This window comes from Calonectris borealis, chromosome 11 (assembly GCF_964195595.1).
Source record: "Calonectris borealis chromosome 11, bCalBor7.hap1.2, whole genome shotgun sequence".
Lineage (NCBI taxonomy): Eukaryota > Metazoa > Chordata > Aves > Procellariiformes > Procellariidae > Calonectris > Calonectris borealis.
This window is the reverse complement of record NC_134322.1, coordinates 16,380,550-16,403,832: the sequence shown is the minus strand read 5'-3', so window position 1 is coordinate 16,403,832 and position 23,283 is coordinate 16,380,550. Positions and strand designations below refer to the sequence as shown.

At 35.5% G+C, this 23,283-nt stretch overlaps 1 protein-coding gene across 1 annotated transcript in view; it reads left to right on the top strand.

The window, feature by feature from the left end:
• The window catches only part of ADAM10 (ADAM metallopeptidase domain 10), a 53,888-nt gene that overhangs the window by 15,952 nt on the left and 14,653 nt on the right, over positions 1-23,283 (top strand). Inside the window, 6 exon segments of the mRNA XM_075160217.1 lie at positions 11,311-11,429; positions 13,444-13,602; positions 19,216-19,319; positions 20,770-20,919; positions 22,100-22,192; positions 22,794-22,977. Coding sequence (XP_075016318.1) covers positions 11,311-11,429; positions 13,444-13,602; positions 19,216-19,319; positions 20,770-20,919; positions 22,100-22,192; positions 22,794-22,977 — 809 coding nt within the window.

Sequence of the window (23,283 nt, the reverse complement as noted above, 5' to 3'; positions counted from 1 at the left end):
GCTGGTTATTTTTTAGCCAGATTAATTTGTCATTCAATTCTGTTTCTAAGCAAACTTGCTGTAAGAAGAAAGAGTGCAGAAATAAGCAGAAGTGGTGAGAGGGAAGATGCAATACTACCCTTTTCAGTGGCAGTGCTTGACATATGCCAGATTAGCATTCATCAAACTTAGTTTCATTGTCCAGAAAACAGCTGGCATTTTATGATCTTGTAAGTAGCATCTGTTCTTTTCCATAGACTGTTTGGATTTAAGAACTGTATTTCACAGTACCCTTTTGTTGAAAAAGGAAAAAATAAAAATGAAATGTAAATATTATATATTTATACCAAGTTAAAGTGACCATTTAACCATGGGCTTATAACAGTTTGATAATCAAATAGATACTGTAATGATGGAATTAAACCCAAAGCTACCTGTTTTTCACACCAGACTCAATAGTTCTACAAATGGGTGTATGACATGCCATCGTTGAGAAACCCTGCCTTATTTAACCTTCATCTGAAAGTTAAATGCTACACAGTATACTGTTAAGAACAGAAATTTTTCAAAACTTTTGTTGTTGGGTAATCTAAAATACAACTTGTTATGGCAGATGTAATGAATTAAACCAAACCAGCCACTATTCAATGCTGAAACACTAGCTTAATAGGGCAGTTAAAATTGCTGAAACTAAGCTATGGATACGTATTAATTCTTTTGAATTATAAACTGTGTAGTTTAGATGAGTTGACATTATTGCTTCACCAGTGGTGCAAAATGTGTTCATTTCTAAAATGCTGCAAATTGGAAAGAATATGTTTTAAAACAATCCTGGTTATGTATCATAGCTCTTCCACCTGCCAGTTTATATTGAGTGTTTTAGTGTGAGTTAATTTAAGGTGCCCTTTGAGTCCAGGGAAGGTTCATACAAAGATAATGAGTGCACAGTGTTAATATTGATCAACTAAGTTCCTGGTATAAAGCAGCTTTTGAACCCACTCCACCACCACCCTCCCCTCCCCCCCACCCCCCCCAAAAAAAAAAAAACCACAAAAAACCCCAAACAAACAAACCCAAACCCCACCCTCCAAAAATACATGGAATGATTCATAGAAGAGCAATGCCTTTGCCACCAGCTTGAGATACAGTGAAGGAATTTAATATGGCATAACTTTCTTTTGCATGTCAAGGTAATGTCAGTAGTTTTGAAAATGAAGTTGGGACATCACTAAAACTGACGTATTTTATACCCAGTTTTGTCTTAGTCACAAAATGCGTACTTGCACTTGTTCACTTACTGAACACAACCCTTCCCACGCAGAGAAGTTGGAAAGTTTTCTTCACTTTTTTAGTATAAACATTTGCAATATATTAATCATAGAACATCTTAAACTGAATTCCTATCAGCTGTACAATGTCAGAAATATACTGGATACTTCATTCATAGTGATTTGAGGACAGAGCTTGAAAAACTTGCCTAACATCTGATGTTCTCTGAACTATACCTTTTTACCTAATGACTGAGACCCTGATGTATTCAGAAGAATGAAGGAACTACATCTATGTAGTGTTTAACTGTACTGTCAGTCAACTTTTTACTTAATGCATTCCTAATAACTTATGCTTTCTAATTTTTTCTTAATTTGTCCTGTTAATTACCCATCCACACCCACTTCCGCTCTTTCTCCTGGATTAGTTGATGACTGTCACTTGGGAAAGTTGCCTACACAACTTGAGTGAACAGTTGAATTTTCAAGTGGTACTTGAACACATGATAACTCCTGCTTATTACTAAATTAAAGATACATTGAGAGCTTTTCAGATGTTTTGCAATTTAGCTACAGTTTTCCTTAGATTTTTACGTAAAGTTTTATTTAAAAAATAATACTGTAAGTTGTTAAGTTCAGACATGTTTGTTGGAATATGTGGTCTATACATGATCCTTATAATAGGAAGACTGTTACTGGAAATGCTTGCAGCATCACTTCTTTGTAAGCTGTACAAATAAAAAGACCTTTCATGTGGTTATGCTTGTGAATATTAAAGCATTCACTTGTTTAATATTGTTAGGTTGTTCTATAAAACCTGAGATAGTTTAAAAATATGGGCTTCACTAATAAAAATGCTTCTCCATGTTTTAATTTGGGCTTACAAGTCACGGCTGCTAAGTCCAGATTCTTTTAGCCCAGCATATTCAAATCTTAAAAACTAGCTCAATATAGGGTTAAAATCATGTAAATATTAGATGATAATGTCAGTTGGTGCAACTGGAATAACCTAATCTTCAGCCTCTGCCACCTTACACAGTTCTTCTGGACTCAAAAGTACTTACTTCATTCTACTGCCCTCCAAAATGTAATGGACTACTATATCATATTTTCAGATCAGTCTGTATAAATGCTTGTAGAGGTTTGTAATATGATAGAAACTCGAATACCTTCTAACTAATGATGAAACATAAGCTTTGCTTCCATTGCATTAAAAATCAGTGATAGTGGTTTGTAGTGATCCTGGTGACCATTAGACATTTTCCTTCTCTTGTTTTCTTATTCACTGGAAAGTTCTTGCCTACTGTTCTGCATCACTACAAGGACATACCCCTATATATCCAAAAAAGCATGCATCCAGCTCGCTCTGTAACTTTAGAACTGCAACAATAGGTGGTTTTTGGAGAGGAGGGAGTTTAGAAAAATCTTATTATCCTATCCTTCTTGGGTTTGTGTGGGGAGGGAAGGAGGGAGAAGAATTTTTGTCTTCATGGTTATATATAAAAAAGCTAATAGTATGCATGTGCCTAATGTGGCAAGTCCAGTGGGCACCAAGATTTGGTCATTATTACTTCAAATAACTTGACAGCTACAGTGCCTATCAGTGCTTTCAAAAGTGACACCGGGTGCCGGGAGTCAGGAAGATGCTGTAAGGCAAGCTTCCACTTGAGGTTGTTTTGCCTGATTACGTCAAAGTGCCGAAAGTAGTGTTTGATCAATAAGCAGCTGGAAAAAACTGCATCAGTCTCACTACCGCTACTAGTAGGGTACTGCATGTTACTGCATGTAACCTTTTTTTCCCTGTAGTTAATGAGCAAATTTTCTACAATTAGAAAATTATTTATCTTTATTATTAAGAAAACGTTGTGTAAAGCTATAGTACGTTGCAGAGTGACCATGCGATTCAGCTGCTAGGTAAAAATGCTTTAACTGTCACCCAATTTAGAATAAAGTTCAATGAATGATTGATTCTTAAATGTTCTGCTACCTTTTACAACATTTTGCATTGAGCAGAGATACTGTTATAACAATGAGAGCTTGCATATTGTGAAATTGTGTGGCTTTGGGTCTTAATCTGTGCTCACTGCACTATTTGGCAAAGCATATTTGTAAAGCAGTGTTTGCTGGTTGGCTTTAATTTTGATTTTCTGTGCAGGTGTCTTTTTCATAATTATTTTGAACAGCTATCAGTCATACATTGGTTGATCTTTCTGGAACAGTCGTGAATGGCAGGAGTGAACAACAAAATTTCAGAGTTCTTAATTAAGTATGAATTTTTTTTATTCTTGGTTCTATACTAACCTGTAATCCTTTGTATTGCCTTCATTATTCCGAGCTGTTAAATCTTTGTGTTTAAATAAGATAACTGTTGACTGTATTTGAATAGGTTATGAAAATGAAGGGGGCTACCTGCACAGAAATATTTGATATGTTGAATTTCAAAGGTGACGTTCTGAGCATGCTGCTGTGCTGTCTGAGGTGGACTGAAGTAACTGAGCTAGTTACTCTTGAATTAAAGGGGACTTTATATTGTCATCTTCTGTATTTTATTAAATACTAGATTCAGTTCCATGGGCACTTAAACACTGTCCTAAACAGACTAACTTCTTAAATAGGTTGTTTTAGTGGTCATCAAATAGGACTGACTGGTTGGCTTCTGTGAGACTTATGTGAATTATTTCTGTGAAATTTACTAAGTGAATTTTTTGCAAGGTTCGCTTACTACAACTCATTTTAGGCTGTCCTGAATTTAAAAAGAAAAAAATAAAAACCTCTTTAGTTCCTACCATAGTCTTTTCAGCTTTATTCAGTGCTCTGTGACCATTCTTCAATCATCCCCTATTTATTGTACCTTTTAAGTTATATACTTTGACAAATAACTTGTCAGGCAAGAGACCCATGAATTGGGTCTCACTTTCTACACCCATTTTGTCAAAAAAACCTCAACCACCCTATGTTGGTGCTTGTAGGTAAAGCAACTTTATCGTGCAGAGAATTGGGAAGCAGGGACCTGAGTTCTTACTCATTTTTTAATTGAAATTAATCTAAAAAGATATTTTGGAGACTGGATCTGTGGGTTAAATGTCTTGCATTTTATGGGTTTAAATACAGTAAGCTGGAATATGTGTAGCCCTCAGGAAAAAAGGCATTTAGTGTTTCACTCAGGTTTGTCTAGGAAACGCCTGGTACAGTGGCATCGGACGGGTGAGACTGCCCAGCTGACGCGCAGGGTTTCCCAGCTGTTCCGCTAACATTGGTATTAATGCTTTAGAACTTTGCTCCTTGGCCAACAAACTTTAGTAGACATAGCCATGTTCTCAAAAAGCCGTGTTCTTAAAATGAAAAGCAGTAGACTTAAATGAAAGTACTTAAGCTATGTGCTTCATATATGCTCATATTATCAGCTAGCAGATTTCTCTTCTTTCTATGTCTTTATTTGTTTCACTAAGAAAGCTTCTTTCTAAACTAATTTCTTAGTTTGATTTCAGGTAGTAACTTTGATGTCTTGTGACGTTATTCTAGTACATCTTTACCTGTTTTCTTTTTTTGATCTCGTTTTTGAATTATGTTAGAACATGCACTACATATAAATATTCAACTTTATGTAAATACAAATGAGAAGGTTATTTTGCATAAACAGGAAACCGAGTGACAGAATCTGCACTTAACTTCCCAAAGAAGTTTTACTGAAAGGAAAAAAAAAATCAATGCTGGGTAAAGACTATTCTGCTCTTAAAATCTGTATACCATACTCTTCAGGATAGAGACATACTTGACTGACTTTCTTAGAGTGTAAATTAGCCAACATGTAGCTACTTGTAATCCTACTTGGATGGTTTCTGTTATCTGAGCTAGCTTATGTATTTGCAGCTATGTATATCAAGAATAATCAGTGGCAAATTGTTTAGGATGAAGGCTGCATCCTCAGTTGTGTTCTTCTAGAATAACAAGCTCAGCAAGTCTGACTTCTGAAGGTCAGGAAAGAAATCTCTGAACAATCACAAGTGCCACCCTAGAGGTGTCGATGGGAAACAAACATAAGCTGCAGGCATTGTAGCTGGGATTGCTGAACGTTGCAATGCTGTAGAGATTGTTTTTTAGATAAATACTTACTAGGGGATGATACACCCTTTATCTGCATCTAGGTAGGTAATAGAGAGAATGATAAATCTGGAGACCCTATCATGTGCTTTTTCAAAGATATGTTTTCTTTAGAGTCAGTAGCAGGATCATGGGAATTGTCAGTTAAATGATGGAATATGTTGTGTGGGTTTAATAGTAAGTGAAAACAGTGTAAAAAATAATAATGTCCATAAGTGTGATGGTTCTGTAGACTTAGCTTGTGAGTAGTTTAAACTCACCATCAAGTTGTTAAGCTGTATTCTATTTAATATAGTTCAGGGTTGGAATGAGTCTGACAGTCTGTGGGCATCAAGTTTAGATTTTGGGATGCCTCATGTGGAAGCAGTTAGAAAGAAGAGCTCAAATTATTCTCCCCTTCCATTTATAGACCCCCTTCCATTTTTCAGAGAAGAGAGTCTTTGACTTCTTAAATGGGAAAAGTAAGGATAAAAGACTTGCACCTCAAGCAGAGTAGTGTCTTCTAGATCCTGACCTGTGAGGAGGCTCATGGAGGCACAGCTGCAAAGCCTTTTCTGGTTCCTACTGAGAAGAAAAGAGTATGAACCTAAATGGACTCTCCTTGTCCTGGAGTCACATTCCATACTGCTGCCAAGCCATCACCTTCTGATTCCTTTTCCCACCCACTTCTTCCAGCTGTGGAGTAACTTCTCCATCTCCTTTTTTCTTTTTTTTTTTGTTTTTGTTTTTTAAACAATCTCCTCTGGTCACTGAGTGATTCTGCCTACTCAGCCTGCCACTGGTTACAGTAATTAGACTGAGGAAAGATAGGAAAGGGAAAGCGCCACATGCCCTTTTGCGTACCACTGATAATAGCTGTTTCTGCCAGTTTTGGAAAAGTCTGCAGACTTGCTATTAGTGTCCCAATACATTGGACATTCTATCATGGCAAAATCACTGATCTTAGAAGTTAACTCATACTAAAAAGAAATGGAATAATAGATGAAGTATTAACTCTTACATGTACACCTTTATGTTGATTTTACCAAGTGCTGTCAGAATATACACACAGCTTTTTTTTTTTAAGTACTTGTTCTGTGATTAGAGCATAGGATTGACATAACTCGAGCCCATGGGAAACGACTGGGTTTTAGCTAAGCATGGTGCTCTCAACTATTTTTTTCTTTAATTATCACTGAGTTGCTATGTTACATACTTGTAAATCTGACATAATCGCCCTAAGGTAAGCTAAAGTGAAATAAAAATCTACCTCTTGATAGTTTTTAGGGTACTACCATTAATGAATAAGATGTAGTTTATTATCAAATCAAATTATATAACAATATAAACAGTTTTACCAAAAATTCTGTCTTCAACCAAATGAGCAACCATACAGTAACCAAGTAATGGCCTGTTACCATATCAGTTTTCAGATGCGTGTAAGACAGAAGCCGCAACAAATAAGCAAGGTTAAAACTTGGTCTTAATTGATTTAATTCTATTCTAGAGACCACTACTGCTGGGAAATGACTTATGCAAGGTAGTAAGTGCGTAAATAAAAGAAGCATTATTTTTCTGGAAATAGTTAATCTTCTGCCTGATGTGTAGCTAGGCGAGGGAACAGCTTAGTTTACACTGATATAGGTGCTGGCAGAGAGTACTCGATGCATGCTGTAGAAATGATAATTACCAAAAGGCCTATTTGAAGTTTCCTATTTCTTCCATTGTGGCTAGTTTTAAAAACCATATTCAGGAATGATATAGACAAATTTGTTGAACTTCTCTGGAGTCTCCTGTCCTCAGAAGAATTCATAAAGTTCCTGGATTTAAGCCAGGAGAGAAAACTGAGATACATTCCCTTCCATGTCATTTTGAGAAGGATAGCAACTAGCTTATATTCCTTTCAAGAAAGGGGAATAAATACTAGCTTTGAAGAAATTTAGAGTAAATGTTAGGAAAACTTCTATATTGGGTGAGATACTGAAATGGATTTTGTAGGGTCTTTGGAAGTTTATTACCGAGAAATTAGGGTGTTGAACTGGATTTTTTTGGGGGGTCCCTGCCAACTATCCATTTCTTTGAATCAGTCATTACAGTTTGGAGTCTCCCCACCTATAAACTGGAATCTTTTCAGTGCAGTTAATTTCACTGATGCTTGTAAGTAGTACATTCAGATGTCACTGCATAGCCGTAAAAATAGAACTTACTTTCTCTACTGTAGGTTTCATGTAATGCATGGGGTTTCATGATTACCATTGTTTAAAATTTGGTGATTTGTTAAAATTCTTGGAAGTAGAGACTAATAGATGCTTGTTTCCCACCACGCCCAACCCCCTCCAAGTTGCCTCTCTTTCCCCCTCCCTTTTTTGGTGGAGGAGAACTAAAGGAAGATTTGTCACTTCATTTTCCATTATTAAAAGGGTGAACAGTTCAGACAGATAATCCTGTTCCCATCAAGCATGTTTGAATGACCAAGAAAAGACCTGTTTAAAAATAGCTGTGAGATGATCAGGTTATCTAATAGTTTAAATAAAAGCAGAAATCAAACGGGCAGAGAATTGTTATTGTGAAACACAACCGCGTTATTTTGTATGTGAAATAGTTCTCTAATCCTGCAAATAGAGCTAACTTTAATAATAAATAGATAATTAACAGCATGGGTTAGGATTTGTAGTGTTAGTTATGTACCGATGCGGAAAGTAAGAAGGGAGGAAAATGAAAGGACAATAAATAGAGGCTTTTTAATTTTAAAACTAGTGAAAATTTTTATTTGGTACATAGAACTTCTAACAGTCCATTTTGAACTGACAGATAGGGTAATATTGATGGAAGGGTATCCTGCCCAGAAGGAAGAACCATTCCCAGCTTCAGTAGATTTTACTAAGTTTCCCCTTACCCCTCCAAAATCACAGTCCTATAGAGCAGGCCATCTAGGCAAAACTCAAAACTGACCCTAAAGCGTGATTAGACGATAGTCAACAATGGTAGTCCAGAAGCGCAATGCTGAATGTCATACTAATTTGAAAGGATGAGAATGTAGATGACTTGACAGTTGAGAAAGGATACCCTGGATGGCTTCACAATTAAGGCCTAGGGCTAGTTCATTTATCTACTTGGTGTTATTTTAGGCTAAACTTGATAAATTATTCGCTTTCATTCTGAGATAAAGTCCATTTTTTTTTCCCACTCCGCTGACATATATGGCAGTTAGTATATAAGAAGTCCTGCATTGTCTTACATAGTGTACTTCAAAACGATAAAGAAATTGCTGATGCAGTTGAGTGATAGAGATAATAATTGCTCCTCAATTTTATTTGAAACGTAGATGAATACAACCAGAAAACTCTAATTTTAAAGTAACTTTTTTGCACTTCTGAGAGAAAAGTGCTAATAGATTGAGGGTTTTTTCCCAGAAAACCTACTTTTTTCACCAAGAAAAAGTAAGATTAAAAAAAGTAAGATAAAAGGAAGACTAGGGAAAATGTGGGCCCTCTCTGGAACAAAACAGGAGACCTGGTTACCCAGGATATGGAGAAGGCGGAGGTACTCAATGACTTTTTTGCCTCAGTCTTCACCGCCAAGTGCTTGAGCCTCACCGCCCAAGCCGCAGAAGGCAAAGGCAGGGACTGGGAGAATGAAGAGCCAGGAGAAGATCGGGTTCGAGACCATCTAAGGAATCTGAAGGTGCACAAGTCCATGGGACCCGATGAGATCCATCCGCAGGTCCTGAAGGAACTGCCGGGTGAAGTTGCTAAGCCACTATCCATTGTGTTTGAGAAGTCGTGGCAGTCCGGTGACATTCCCACTGACTGGTAAAGGGGGAACATAACCCCCATTTTTAAAAAGGGAAAAAAGGAAGACCCGGGGAACTACAGGCCAGTCAGTCTCACCTCTGTGCCTGGGAAGGTCAAGGAACAGATCCTCCAGGAAGCTATGCTAAGGCACATGGAGGACAGGGAGATGATTCAAAACAGCCAGCATGGCTTCACCAAGGGCAAGTCCTGCCTGACCAACCTAGTGGCCTCCTATGATGGAGTGACTACATCAGTGGACATGGGACGGGCTACAGATGTCGTCTGTCTGGACCTCTGTAAGGCCTTTGACACGGTCGCCCACCACATCCTTCTCTCTAAACTGGAGAGATATGGATTTGATGGGTGGACGGTCTGGCGGATAAGGAATTGGTTGGATGGTCACATCCAGAGGGTAGTAGTCAACGGCTCAATACAGTTTTACAGAGCCAGTAAAGAGACTAACTTAAAGAAGAATTCTTTTTTTTTGTCTCTATGTGATATTATAAATAGCTATCTATCGTAAAACATGCCTTTATATCTGGGTGTAGATAGCTACTAACTGCTAGCTGGTGTGTGTTCTTCGGTAGTGAACTGTTACTTCCTTTTTAGCAGGAGAATCTGCCCTCATAAAATACATCCATACTGAAACTATAGTATGAGCACTGGTTGGCTTTGCACAAAGCCCAGGAGTCACAGGAAATTGCTGAAGTTTAACCTTCCCCATCTACCAGCCACATCTCAGAATTTCATAACCTTGTAGTAGACACCTCTAATGCATCACCAGAGGAGAATACTCGCTTTGAAGCTTTATTAACACTGTGGCAACAATAATAAATAAAAATAGTTTGATTGTGAAATACTGTTTGTATTACAGAATACTCAACATGAGTCCCTAGAGCCTGTACCAGGTTTTAAGTGTAGGCATGGCTTTTTTCTTTGATCTTGAATTTTGTATCTTAATGTACAGTTGTTTCAAAATGCTTTTAACTGTAGTGTCATATTATTTAATGTGCAAGTGAAGACTGAAGATATATTTTGTATATGCTTTAGCTGTACTAAAAAGTAATTAGATTTAATCGACGTTACACTGCGGTGCTTAATTGTTTTCATTATTTTGCTGTTAGCAAACAGATACTAGCTTTCACTATGGAAAGTCAGCTCTATCATTAGTATACTGTGTATACTGAGAGACTGGTCACGTTTTTTTAGATGAAGACTGACACAGATGTAGTCAACTTATCAGAGTTACTTTTTGTGTAACAAATTGGTGACATAACTATAATATTCCTTCAATTTCATGATTGTGCAGAAAGAGAAAAATTTAGGAAGAAAATCAAGAGTAAAATTGGAATGACTGAAGTTTCAACAACTTCACTGATCTGTATTTGCACAATGTGTTTGTGTAATACAAAATTTAAGAGAATACCAAATGAAATTCTGAAGCAAGCTAACAGTTGTCACAGGTATGAATTCATATAATGTCAGGCATTTTAAAACACTTCGCTTATGTTGCTTGACTTCACTGAACCAGACTTTTGTTTTTGTACAAAGAAAATGTAGTATGTTTCATATAAAGATTAGCAGTAGGATTTGCATCAAAGAATGTAGCGTTGTAATTTGAACAAAATCATTCGATGAGTAGAGTTGTTTACATAGTTGTACATGTAACTCTAGCAGTTTAAGTACTTTTTATTAAATGTGGTTGCCCATCTTATTTTTTGAGTTTCAGTTGAAACAGTAATTATCTCACCTACATTTCATTTACATTACTTAAATGTTGGCAATGAAAGTAAACTAAGCTGATAGTTGTTCTTACCTCTTCTGCTTCACAGTGCTGTGAAGTAAAATAGATGCTTTTTCCCTTAAGCTACATCTGTGTCTTCTGGAGGAATGGGAACAAGTGTATAGTCAAAGTTGGCATTTTAGATTCATGCATTTAAGTCTAACTCTGTTTTCTAGCTTAAATCTTGTAAATTTAGCTACTTGTATCAAAAGCATCTAAATAATCTTGCTTAAGAAAATCTCTCTAGGCTATGGTCTAGTTCTTGTACAGTATAAACATTTTCTACAGATAAATTTTGCAGGGTCTGCAAATTGTTTGCACAGAAATGTTGGTTAGAAGTACTTTGCTTAGTGTTCTTGTAATTGAAGCTCAAAGCAAATTTACCATCTTGTTTTATTCACTTTAGACACTTCAACCTTCGAATGAAGAGAGATACATCTCTTTTTAGTGATGACTTTAAAGTAGAAATATCAAACCAAGTAATTGATTATGATACCTCCCATATTTACACTGGACACATTTATGGTAAGTACAACACTTTAAAATGTATTAAAGTGCAGTCATTTTAAACAGGAGTTTTTTTAATAGTATATGCAGAAAATTAATATCTGTATGATTAGGTTATCTTCATTATTTAACTTTAATAATGCATTTAAATGCATTTAAATTCCATCTGCTTTTATTCTCATAAGTCACACTTAACAAATGAGTATTTTACCTAATAATTTTCATATCCATAGAACTTGAAGTTCAACTCTGTTTATGAACATACTCTTCATAGAAGTCTGATGCATTTAAAAAAAAAAAAGAAAAGGAAAAAGCTGTCTGCATTAAAAAAAATCAGGTACTGTTCTTTGTTTAAAGAAATTTAAGGAATACAGAGCTACCATCATTAAGGGTAATATACGCCATTTCAGTAAATACAAAAGATACAATTGATTAAAAAGGAAGAAGAATTAAGGAATTAAAAGCAGATGAAGAGAAGGATTAAGACTTACTCTGTCCCTCTTTATACAGTCTGTTTGGTTCTGAAAGGAATCTAACTGCTTCCTGAAGATCACTGTTAGTAATGTCCTACAGTCTTGAAGTGACTGTTTTAAACTGCGAAAAGAAGTATACATGCTTAGCACTTTATATGCATCTAGGTAGACCAATTTACCAGTTGACTTAAGTAGGTCAGAGGGCTTTTAAGGTGTGTGGGGTCTTTTGTTGCATCTTTTTCTTATTTTGTGAAATTATTTCAGAAAAGCTTTTGGTTCTTTCCTTATTGCTGAGGGATGAGATTAAAGGATCCACATGAACCTACTCATGGGGCTTACTCTACATTTTCTTTTAATCCTCTTTTATTATCCTTCTCATTCAACCCAACTTTGTACTTGTCATGATGATCATGAACAAAGTTAGAATTGAGTAAATAAACTGTTTTGTTGTTGGTTCTTGATTTCCATTCAGATCAAGAGTCTTCCTTCCAAGTACTCAGAAACTTCCAAAGATACATGGCTTATAAGTTCGGGATATTAATGCACATTCTAATAGAATACAGTCTGAAATAAAACTGGGATCACTTACGAATGTCTTAAAATTAGTGTTCTACAAAACCTATTTCTGCTTTTTAGTGTTCTCACTTAAGAGTTGTGTGGCATATCTTCAAGATACTTTTTCCAAATTTCAGTGCTGTGTATGAACTTTATAAAATTCTTGATAATTGTTAATTAGAAGTTAGTGCTGGTTAATGATACTCATGAGTACAGTTCTGATAATTTGATAATGTGATTCTGAACCCTTCTCAATGGAGGAGTCTATAAACATTCTTTTAGTAATTTTTCATCCTTTTTATGGAAAAGGCTTGTTGGGGATGCTGCATGTTGTAGCTGTCAATGATTAAACTTTGACTGTTGTACTTTTCCAGATTGTGACTGTTTCAAATACAAATTCACTCCATCCCACGTTTAAACCTAGCTACAGTTTTAAGAGGCTTATGCTTTAAGAGAAAAATGGGTATCTTGAATATAGAGAAATCTTTCTTTGAAAGCTTTCAAAGTTGAGTGTACACTCTGGGGTTTTTTTTTGTTTGTTTGTTTATAATTATATGAACAGATGTATAAGGACAGGATTTCGATATAGGATTACGTGCTATATATGTGACAGGTTTAAAATACGGAGTTGAATTCTTCATTATATGTTTTTTAAACATGTCATTTATGCACCTGATTAGGAAGCTATTGAACTTAGTAACTATGATTTTGGGATAACTGTATGTCTTACTGTTGAATAATCTTAGTCGTAAAAATGCAGACACAAACTTTCTGCATGAATGTCTTACTGCTGTTATACAAAATCTTATTGTATAATTCATATAGGTTTTTAGCAGTTGGGAACTGGTGCACGATCAGGATAACTATGCAAGTATCATGCTTTAGGCATTTTCTGTTTAACACTTGGGTGTTAAACACCTTGGCGTATGCTTGAAGTTTGCACAGGACTGAAAGCTTTTAGAAGGGTATAAAAAAAAAAACTAATGCACTCTTTCCCTTAACAGGTGAGCAGGGAAGTCTTAGCCATGGGTCTGTTGTTGATGGAAAATTTGAAGGATTCATCCAAACTCACAGTGGGACCTTTTATATTGAGCCAGCAGAGAGATACATAAAGGACAAAACTCTACCGTTCCATTCTGTCATTTATCATGAAGATGATATCAGTGAGTACCTCCGTTTTGTGCTACAGATGGAATAAATTTTTTTTATTGAATGTCAAAAACTGTAAGCCATTTGTAAGCATCAAATGAGACTTCAGCTTGCATATGACACTGTGAATCATGCTATCCTGAAGTGATTCATGTACAGTTATGGTGTGAAAGAGGTTTATGGCAAACCAAAGTGAGTCTTCCTTACTCTGCCATTTTAAAAAATCCTTAACAGTCAGGCTTAAGTGTATAAGCAGTGTATTTTCTACTCAATAGTTACATGTTTCTTTTGAAAAATGCATTCTTAAAATGCTCTATACTGATTGTTCTTCCCTGTGATCTGCAAAATAAAGGATAATTAAAGTTCAAGTCACTAAGTGTTTACCTACATCCAGTGAAGGTGGTACTTGTGGGAAATAAAAGTTTCCCTTGCATGCGTAGGTCACAGATGCCTTCAGAGAGCTCTTTGAAGATGTGATGGCACCCAGTATGTCCCATTTTACACAGTAGCTGATGGAAGTGTACAGAGAATACTACTTGAATTTGAAGAGTATAGGCCCAGAAGTCTAGCTTTAGTTGTAAATGCCCAGAAGGATGAGAAAGTACCATGGCATACTTTTACATCTTCAAACTGATGCACCAGAGTTCTCCTGCACTCTACCTGCCTATTTATGTATGATCAGTCTTCAGCTGTAATAAAAATCAGTTCTATTTGATGCTTAAGTAACTTCATGCTGAACCCCAAAAATACTGCAATGAAGTGATTCCAAGTTTCAATCCTTTCAGGTGGATGTTGGCAGAGAGTCACTTTAATATTAACCTTTTGGTTATTGAAGCTAACAAGTTGTATGTGGCAAGTTAACTTTATGTAGGACTTCAATCTTGCTTAAAAATCTATTTAAACTATAACTTCATGTAAAAACTTGTCCCATCAGGCCATTGTGCAAATCCTAGAAGACTTGAGTTTGAAATCTCACTTGGAATTGGATGAAGAGTCTTGGGTTAGATCACTAGAAATTACTTGAACCACTCTCATGATGATACATGTATAAATAATTTTCAAAGTACGTCATGAGACTGTATTGTGAAAAGAAATGTCAAAAATAGGATGATAGACGAGGAAAATCTCTGGTTGTGATTTGGCTTTGTATATTATAATTTTCTCTGTGCCGTAAGCCAGTGAAAAACACAGGGTTATTGCATAATACTCTCTCTGGTTACTTCTCTTGAATGAATGCAGTGAAGAGAAATGATCTTTCGCTGCTAAAAGCTCAGCAAATTTTATATTTTCTAATTGAATAAAGCTTCTAGAATACAGCTGTATTTTACATTCAGTGGCAGTATGTGTGCTGTCTTTACGTATGTTAAAATTGGTGTGTGCTAGCAGATATGTTTGTCCTTCCTGTTACCTCATTCTGTAAATGTGATTACTAACCCAAAATCAAATAGAAGTTGCATAATTTTAAAGAGCTTCTGAATGAATGCAGTTACTGAATTTTATGTCCATTGTGACTGTTTTCTGACGACTAAATGTATATCTTCCTGGTGCTTACAAGACCCATGTTTGAGAATAAAGTAACTTTATAGGATAGCGTTCCATATAATGCTTTTGATTCTCAAAAAAAAAGTTGCAGCATGCGTTAAATTTTCAGCTCTACAGAGCATTGCAGGTGAAAGTCTGAGAAGGCAGTTTGCCTTGCTAGCTACTGTTGGAGTATTACTGGGTTTGCTGCTCTAACAGAAGAGTAGTGGGGAAAAGTAATAAAAAGAATTGCAAAAGCCTGGTGTGAAACCATAAGATATGTCTTTTATAAAAACATTTCTGTGAATAATTTGCCCGTACTTGTGAATTATTTGGGGTTTTTTTTATAGGTCTCACCGAACAGTTCAATTTTCTGCTTGATAGTGGGAATACTGGACTACCACTTACATAGCACTTTCTGTAAATAAGTCACTGTCTGCTTTCCTAAAGGGTTTTATAAACCCTCTTGTAGAAAAGAGAGGGAGGAGGGAAGTAGGGGGACGTAAGGCAGTAAAGTGATTTGCCCAGTTTCCAAGGGGTGAAACAAGCTTGAAGATTGTCTCGTGTCCCAGTTCCTTATGCTGTAAATAGTGGGTGACTAAAAATACTCTCTTCATTGTTACCAACTAATGACAGAAATAGAACTGTATCTTAAAGAAGCAGATAATTTGATTTTATGGAAGTTAGTATTGCTGTTTTGTAGGAGTGATCTCTGTTGGAGGAGTAAATGGATCACTTGAGAGCTGGAAAAAGCTAACGATGAAATTGGTTCGTATTAATGTCTTATTAAAGTAATGGGAGCAGGATATGTATTTTTTTAATTATTCAGATGATGGTATGTTGGCTTACAGTTTTTCCTCTTGAATCTAGTGCATCAAAACCATCAGTTAGAAACAAAATCAGATTATCAGAGGGGATTGTCTAACTCTATTCCAGAGAGCCGCAGCAACAGCACAATATGGCTTCCAAATCACCTAGTGAGTGAACATTGCTGCTTGCTCAGCATCGTTGAAAATAGCCCATCCTGGAGCTAAGTCTAAGCAGCACTATTTGAAAATGTGCCGCTCCTGTTGGTTGCTGTCAATGGAGAGTCTAATGTACATGCATCGGTATCCTAGATGCCTCTTGGATTTCTGTGGTCAGAAATATCTGAAGTATACAAGTGCTTCTGTCACTTTCTGAATAGTGCTTTTGAGACTAAAATTTTTTTGCCTTTCATAAGAGCGATTTTTGCATGGAACTGCAGCTCCAAAAAACCCCAACAACAACTAAAAAAAGCTAAGCTTTACAGTAGCTTTAAAAATAAAAACAAACACGCAAATCTGTTGTTATTGCTCTAATCTAAAGCTAACTCTTGTGAAATAGAGTCAAACCACTAGTATGTTACACAGGACAAAAGCAACAAAAATGCTCACATTTCTAACTCAGGAGAGACTGGGGGAAGAAGTCATCTTTGCTTTAATTTGGGATATTTTTTGGTCACCCATGTTTCAGCCTTTTGAAACAATATGCTTTTTAGTGCTTTTCAGAGATCACAATGCAACATATGATTAGCATCTCAATGAGTTCTTATTCAGTGGTTAAACAAAAGGTTTTTTTGTAAATGGGGATTATATTGTCAACTTTATAAGGCAGCTTTTGTTACAGTGGATGTGGTGACCAGTGGAAGGCAGCCTTCTATTCATGACTCGAAACACAAGTTGAATGATTTTAGTTTCTAACCCACTCTTGATCAAACTGTTTTATAATTCAGTGACCAAAGAAAAAGTGATGTTGTTGTATGTTGGAGCAGCTTCTCTAAAATTCAGACTGGAAATAAGTTTTGAAATACAATACTGTACTTGGGTACCTTTACAGTAGATAAAATTAATTTGCTAGTGAGATAATGAATAACTGTTTACACCCAACTATAATCTTTCAATTACTCTTAGGCTGAAACTTTGCCAAGAAGCGTGTTTATTAAATCTGGTTCTTTCCCACTAAGCAAAGTTTACAATTGTAGTAAATACTTTGTACCTGGAAAAGGACCCAATTTGAAAAAAAAATGATGTTAACTATGTTTAAATTAGCCTCATTTGTCATTAACGAGTTTTAAGAACCAGTGTTAAACATGACCTCTTTAAAGACTTGTAAATGTGTGTGATTGAGAGGAATGAAGGTTGGAAGACTGCTTTTATTTCTTGATCAGTCCTTTTAAGCTTATCAGTGGGCCACTGAATCCAGTCTTTGGGTATTTTGGAGCATAAACTCATATTAAATGGTTTGGTTTTTTCAGAACTCAACTTTAGCTGTATGCCAAGGATATAACTTTTTTTTTAATTCCTGTTTGCTATTTAATTTCCCCCCCCAGCTTTTAATGATTGAAATACGAAGTTTAGAGCTCAGTAATACGGGGAGAAAATCTGAAGCAAGCTGGGCTTGTATATTGAAATAGTTTAGCAGTATCATACAGTATGACTGCAGGAAACAGGTATGAGAATCAAAGATAATTAAAAACAACTGTCAGATGAAACTGTACCAAAGTGCATACTCCAAGAGTCCATCTACTGTGCTCCAACTGCTATAACAGGCTTTGACTCCACAGAACCAGACTAGAGCTAGTCCAGGGTAAAATCCCCTGAAATGCATATAATGTTGGAAATCAGGTCCTTGGTGCCGGGTCTTAGGCTTCATAAATCTACTCCTATGTGTCTGTTCCATTTAGTCTGTGATTCTGGATCTTCACACTTTCTTAAAAAAAACAACCAAACAAAAAACCCCACCAAACAAACAAAAATCAAAAACCAACCCACCAACAACTCCCAAAAAACAACAAACCTTGGTAAAGTTTACACATTTCTAACAAAACCTGCACCTTGTTGAGATGATGGTAAAACTGTGGTTTGCCCTACAGAAACTGCTTCCTTAAGTATTTACATACGTGGCTCCCATGATCTGTACTCCATTATCTCTTACTGGGGCACCAATTTATAATGGGATCCAATCTGCAGAGAAACTGAAGGGACAAGACCTCTCCTCTTCAGTACTTCTCGTCTCCAAAGGAAAATTCTGCAAGTACAGGTTGCTTACAAATCTCCAATAGGTACTAACAGTCAAAACCTAACCATACGTGTCTGAAGCACATTTGCATGTGCAATGAGATCTGCATTGACAAGTATTGAAAGAATTACCCTTGGTAAGCAACCCATTGTCTGATATCCTTACTGAGCTGATCTTACTGGATGTCCAGCATGTTTAACTGGTGTGTACCCAGGTAGTACTACAGTTTTGTTTTTAAAATTTAAACAGTCAGCTATAGTAAGGAGGTGATGAAAATGTTTCTTTTCAGTCGTCTTTTACGTTGCCTGTAAGTTTTAAATATATCTGTAAATTTTGTAATCTGTAATTCTGTAAGTTTTAAATCTACACACACACATATATACTTATACACACTGATCTCTTATCCTTAATTGTATTGTTTACTTTCCAGAATGGAAATCATGCATTTCACTTTGTCAATAAAATTGCTAGCAAACTCATAATTCTGGAATTGTAGAGTTGGATTTGAAACCAAGGATCATTAGAATTTCAGTTCTTATGTATTGGTAGTTAAGTTGCATAATATAAAAATTTTCAAATATTCCATGGAAGATGAATAAAGTAATAGAATCCTCTAAGAATGTTAGCAAGGTTTCTTAGTTTTAGCTTACCAAGTAGAATAAAAAAAACCTTTCTCTTATGCGAGCAGTCTTTAGTATACTTGATCTCTAACAATTTTCCATTGTGAGTTCAATTTTTTTTTAAGGCTGCTGTTAGTTCAAGCTAATTGGTACAGATATGTAAATAATAGCTCTTGTTCTTATGTTAGATGTTGTTCATCATATTTTATTTTGCTATCTATAAGAAAACAATGTTAAGAAGCAATTGTCAGTTTTGTTCTGTTTGTAAAATTAAGAATGTATCGTAGTAGAAATGTTTAATTAAAAAAAGACAGCTGCATAAAGCTTGAATCTTAGAATGCTTCCCTCAAACCACATGGACACAAACTGAATAAGTTGCAGTGGTACAGCCATATTTTGCACTTGTACTTGGAATTTGAAAACTCAACCTGGCCTTCCTCTCTTTAGAATATCCACATAAATATGGACCACAAGGAGGTTGTGCAGATCATTCAGTATTTGAAAGGATGCAGAAGTACCAGATGACTGGTATAGAAGAACCAACAACAGAGGTACAATACAGGCTAATGGATTATGTTGATTAGAAATTAGTGTAATAACTTCCTATTTCTTGAATGTTGTCTCTCTTACTTTTGGTCAGTCATCATCCCTCAACATTGTGAGGTACTTAAATTATTGCTAGAGGTTTCTTATTAACGTAATTTTTCTAAGTTCTTTTTCTCATTGCTTCTACAGTGTAGATGTGCTGCCTGATAGTCTTAATGAATCCTACATGATACCAAATTTTTCAACAATTGGAATTTTAGATGGATGTGGAAATCAAGCTTGAGATAAGGAATATGCTTTATTGTAGTTGAGAAGGAAGAGTTTCAAGATCCCTTGATCTCTAAGTAATATATTGATCCTTAAAGAGTAATAACATTTAGATTTTCAAGTTATGTTAATGTAACACACTTGTAATATCTGAATGCTTTCAGTGGTAAACGAAGTGATATGAGTGGGAGGGTCTTACTAGCAATATTGAAAGATTGAAGGGGTTACAGCATGCTACAGATGGCCTGTAATAGGAGGTAAGTGGTCTATGGAAGGGACTTGCGTACTTGTTTAGAGTCCTGCAGTTTTTTTGCCTTCAGGTTTGCACCACTTGTCATGAAATTGGATTTTTTTTCAATATTTTCCAAGAGTAAATTATTGAGTTTCTCTTAGTGTTAGCTATGTTCTGAGCCGTTTCAAGTATCAGCATTATTTTGTGGTGTTAGTTAAGTATATGCCAACAAAACTACGCGATGTAGCTTGTTAAATAGCATCAGCAACTTAAAGTTTATTTACATTGTGACTCCAGAAATTATCAACACTATTACACAATTCAGCATTGGTAACAATAACATGCTTTCCCAAAAATTTACTTGTAAAACTTTACTTGTAAAAAAAGAGTGGGGCATCAACCAGTGAATACCATAAGGCAAAGGCATTAGCAGATACTGCTCTGACTAATGAGCATTATTTTAACTTCGTGTTTAGTGTACCATTTGTTCTATGCTGAAGTGCTTAAGTATTCCTGTTTGCTGAGGTAGCTAAGGTAATTACAATGTGAAATAACAACGTGAAATGTGTTAGGGAGGGTACATTTAAGTCCCACAGCACTGTTTTTTTCTAATGTACAAACTGTTCGTTCATCTTAGAAAAGGATTATGAAAAAGAAAAATTCCAAAGATTACATGAATGAAAAAATCTATTTCACATTGACTGCCTTTTGTAATATAAAATGAAATGCACAGAAGGGTTTGACTGAGATACCATTAAAAATAGATGGCATACTTGAAAACTGGCTGTAATATAGTTTAATTCAAGACTCATGAAACTTTGTGGCTTAAAGAAAAAGACTGAAAATCTGTTTGTATTAGTGGAGTATGTTTAGAAAAATCCATCGCTATTTTTAGGTAATTTAGTGCAGCATGTAGATCTACAAAATTAATATATTTATTTCCTGTGTATATGTAGAAGCCTTTTGAAGAGCCTAAGAACAATGGTCCACAGTTTTTAAGAAAAAAGCGTGCCACTCAGGCAGAAAAAAATACGTGTCAGCTGTATATTCAGACTGATCATCTGTTCTACAAGCATTATGGAACAAGGGAAGCTGTAATTGCACAGGTATTTTCAAACACTTTGTTTTAAATAATCTACTTTTACTTTATTTGTGTATTTCTGATGAATTTCATGTAATTTAATTGTGTATATTATTGCTTATTTACTTTATAATGTTGTTTCATTTGTTACAGTGATCTTGACATGATTGAAACAACTTTTTTTATTTCACTAAGAAGATGCTATGTATCTGTGACAGAAGTCCTGGGCACTTGTGCTTCCTTTAGTTAATAATAGCAGCTGTGATTTGTTTGGCACCTCTGAGCAAGACTTGCAGTTGGACTTTTCTCAATTCTTATTCAGAAAAATAATACTTCCTGAAGAGTTCTATTCTGTTTGACAGCCTGCCAAGCCTCTGTGTTAACACTTGCATAGCCTTCCATTTGAAATTTTAGTTCAAAACACTGCAAACTAATGACACTGAGGTCTGTTCCTGTAGTGTCTGATGTAGTGGAAGGTTAAAAAAGCAGTGGCAACTAAAGGAAGATGCTTTTCATTTGTCAATATACTATTAACTGGAAAAAGTTTGTTGGGTTTTTTTCTGCTGGTCACTTACTAAAAATATAATTAGCATGTTAACATACTTCTCTTGAAGTCTGAAGTTTCACTGCCACTTGCAAATTTGACTTCTTCTATTCATCACACTACATATGCAATTCAATTTGAGTAAATTTTTCCAAAGCTCTGAAGTCACCTTCAAAATCAGGTTTTCAATGACTTAGAATTTCTATGTGCTCTTGGAAAAGGTAAATGATAAATATTTTTCAGATTTGTGTTCTACCAGAAATGAAAGAATAATGCTGTAACAAGTAAATTTTTTCTCAAAAAAAGAAATACAGTGCTTTGAATATAATTTTAACTACAGTGCTATCTTATTGTAGCAATGAATCGAATAAGTATCACAAACAGGTGTCTGAATAGTTGACAAAATCATGTGTTTAAAAAAAAAAGGCAAATGGCAAAATACTTTGCTGTTATCTGGCATGGTGGCAATGCAAATATACTAAGTTATGTAGTGATTTATTTCCATTTTTTGCCATCAGCATTTGATTAAAAAGGCCTGTTAGTGTTCATACGGCACAATATCTTATATGTAAAAGTACAGGCCTTGCAGTTGTTGCTATTTAAGATTAGCTATAGCGTAATGCATAGATCTTTGAACTGTAGATACTTTTGTTTTTGACAGATATCCAGCCATGTTAAAGCGATTGACACAATTTACCAGTCAACAGATTTCTCAGGAATCCGTAACATCAGCTTCATGGTGAAACGAATAAGAGTAAGTTGTCTTGGAAATACTGCTTGGAGGCTGTGTTTTTTAGAAGTCCTGTTGCTGTTCACTTGTAACCATTTATTGTTAGTAATTTTGTAATGCAAGCGCCTCTGTAGTAAGTGGTTCCCTAACCCATTTATTTAGTTTGGTTTTAATGTTTATTGTCAAAAGCCCACTACTTCTGTTATTAAGCTGTAGTAATTTTTTATAGGAATCAACTTCTTATGTTTCAGCAGTGTTGACTGTGTGGCAAATAGATTGTATTGCTCTCCAAGAACTTTTAATACTAAAATAGATAATGGCTGTCCAGGTTGAAAGTTCCTTGTAAAAGTGATGATTTAAGGGATATAAATATAAACTTATGGGTACTGATGGAAAAGGAAAGAAATAAGAGAGTGGGATTTACTACACAAATGCAATTCTTTATTTATTGTAGAACTTGGGTTTCCAAATATTGGGGTGGTAATTTGTCAAGGCCTATAAATCTTTAGCAACATCTTTAACTATTTAACATAACAAGGTATTGACAACAGTAAGCCTCTTAGCTGGTATTTACAAGACAGTGAAAATGAGTCATGTCTTACAGTTTGTTTCAATTTACTTTTAGATTAACACAACTGTAGATGAGAAGGACTCATCCAATCCCTTCAGATTTCCTAATATTGGTGTGGAAAAGTTTCTGGAACTGAACTCAGAACAGAATCATGATGATTATTGCTTGGCCTATGTGTTTACAGACCGTGATTTTGATGATGGAGTCCTTGGTCTGGCTTGGGTTGGAGCCCCTTCAGGTAATTATATCCAAACTTATAGTGCTATGACATAAAATATTGTAGCTAGGTACAAAAAAGAAAGGTAGAAACTATGTCATTTAAATTGACAGCAAATAGACAAAAATCTCATAGCCAACTTTTCACAATTTTGGTTAGGTATAGTTTGGCTGGTTGGTTTTTAAATATAAACAGCATATCGTGTCACTTCAATTAGTCTTGCTGTCTTTCTGATGAGCAAGACGTGAAAAACGAAGAAAAATGTATTTCTTTTGTTAGACAAAGGTCGTTGCGGTGGGTTGACCCTGGCCTGACACCAGGTGCCCA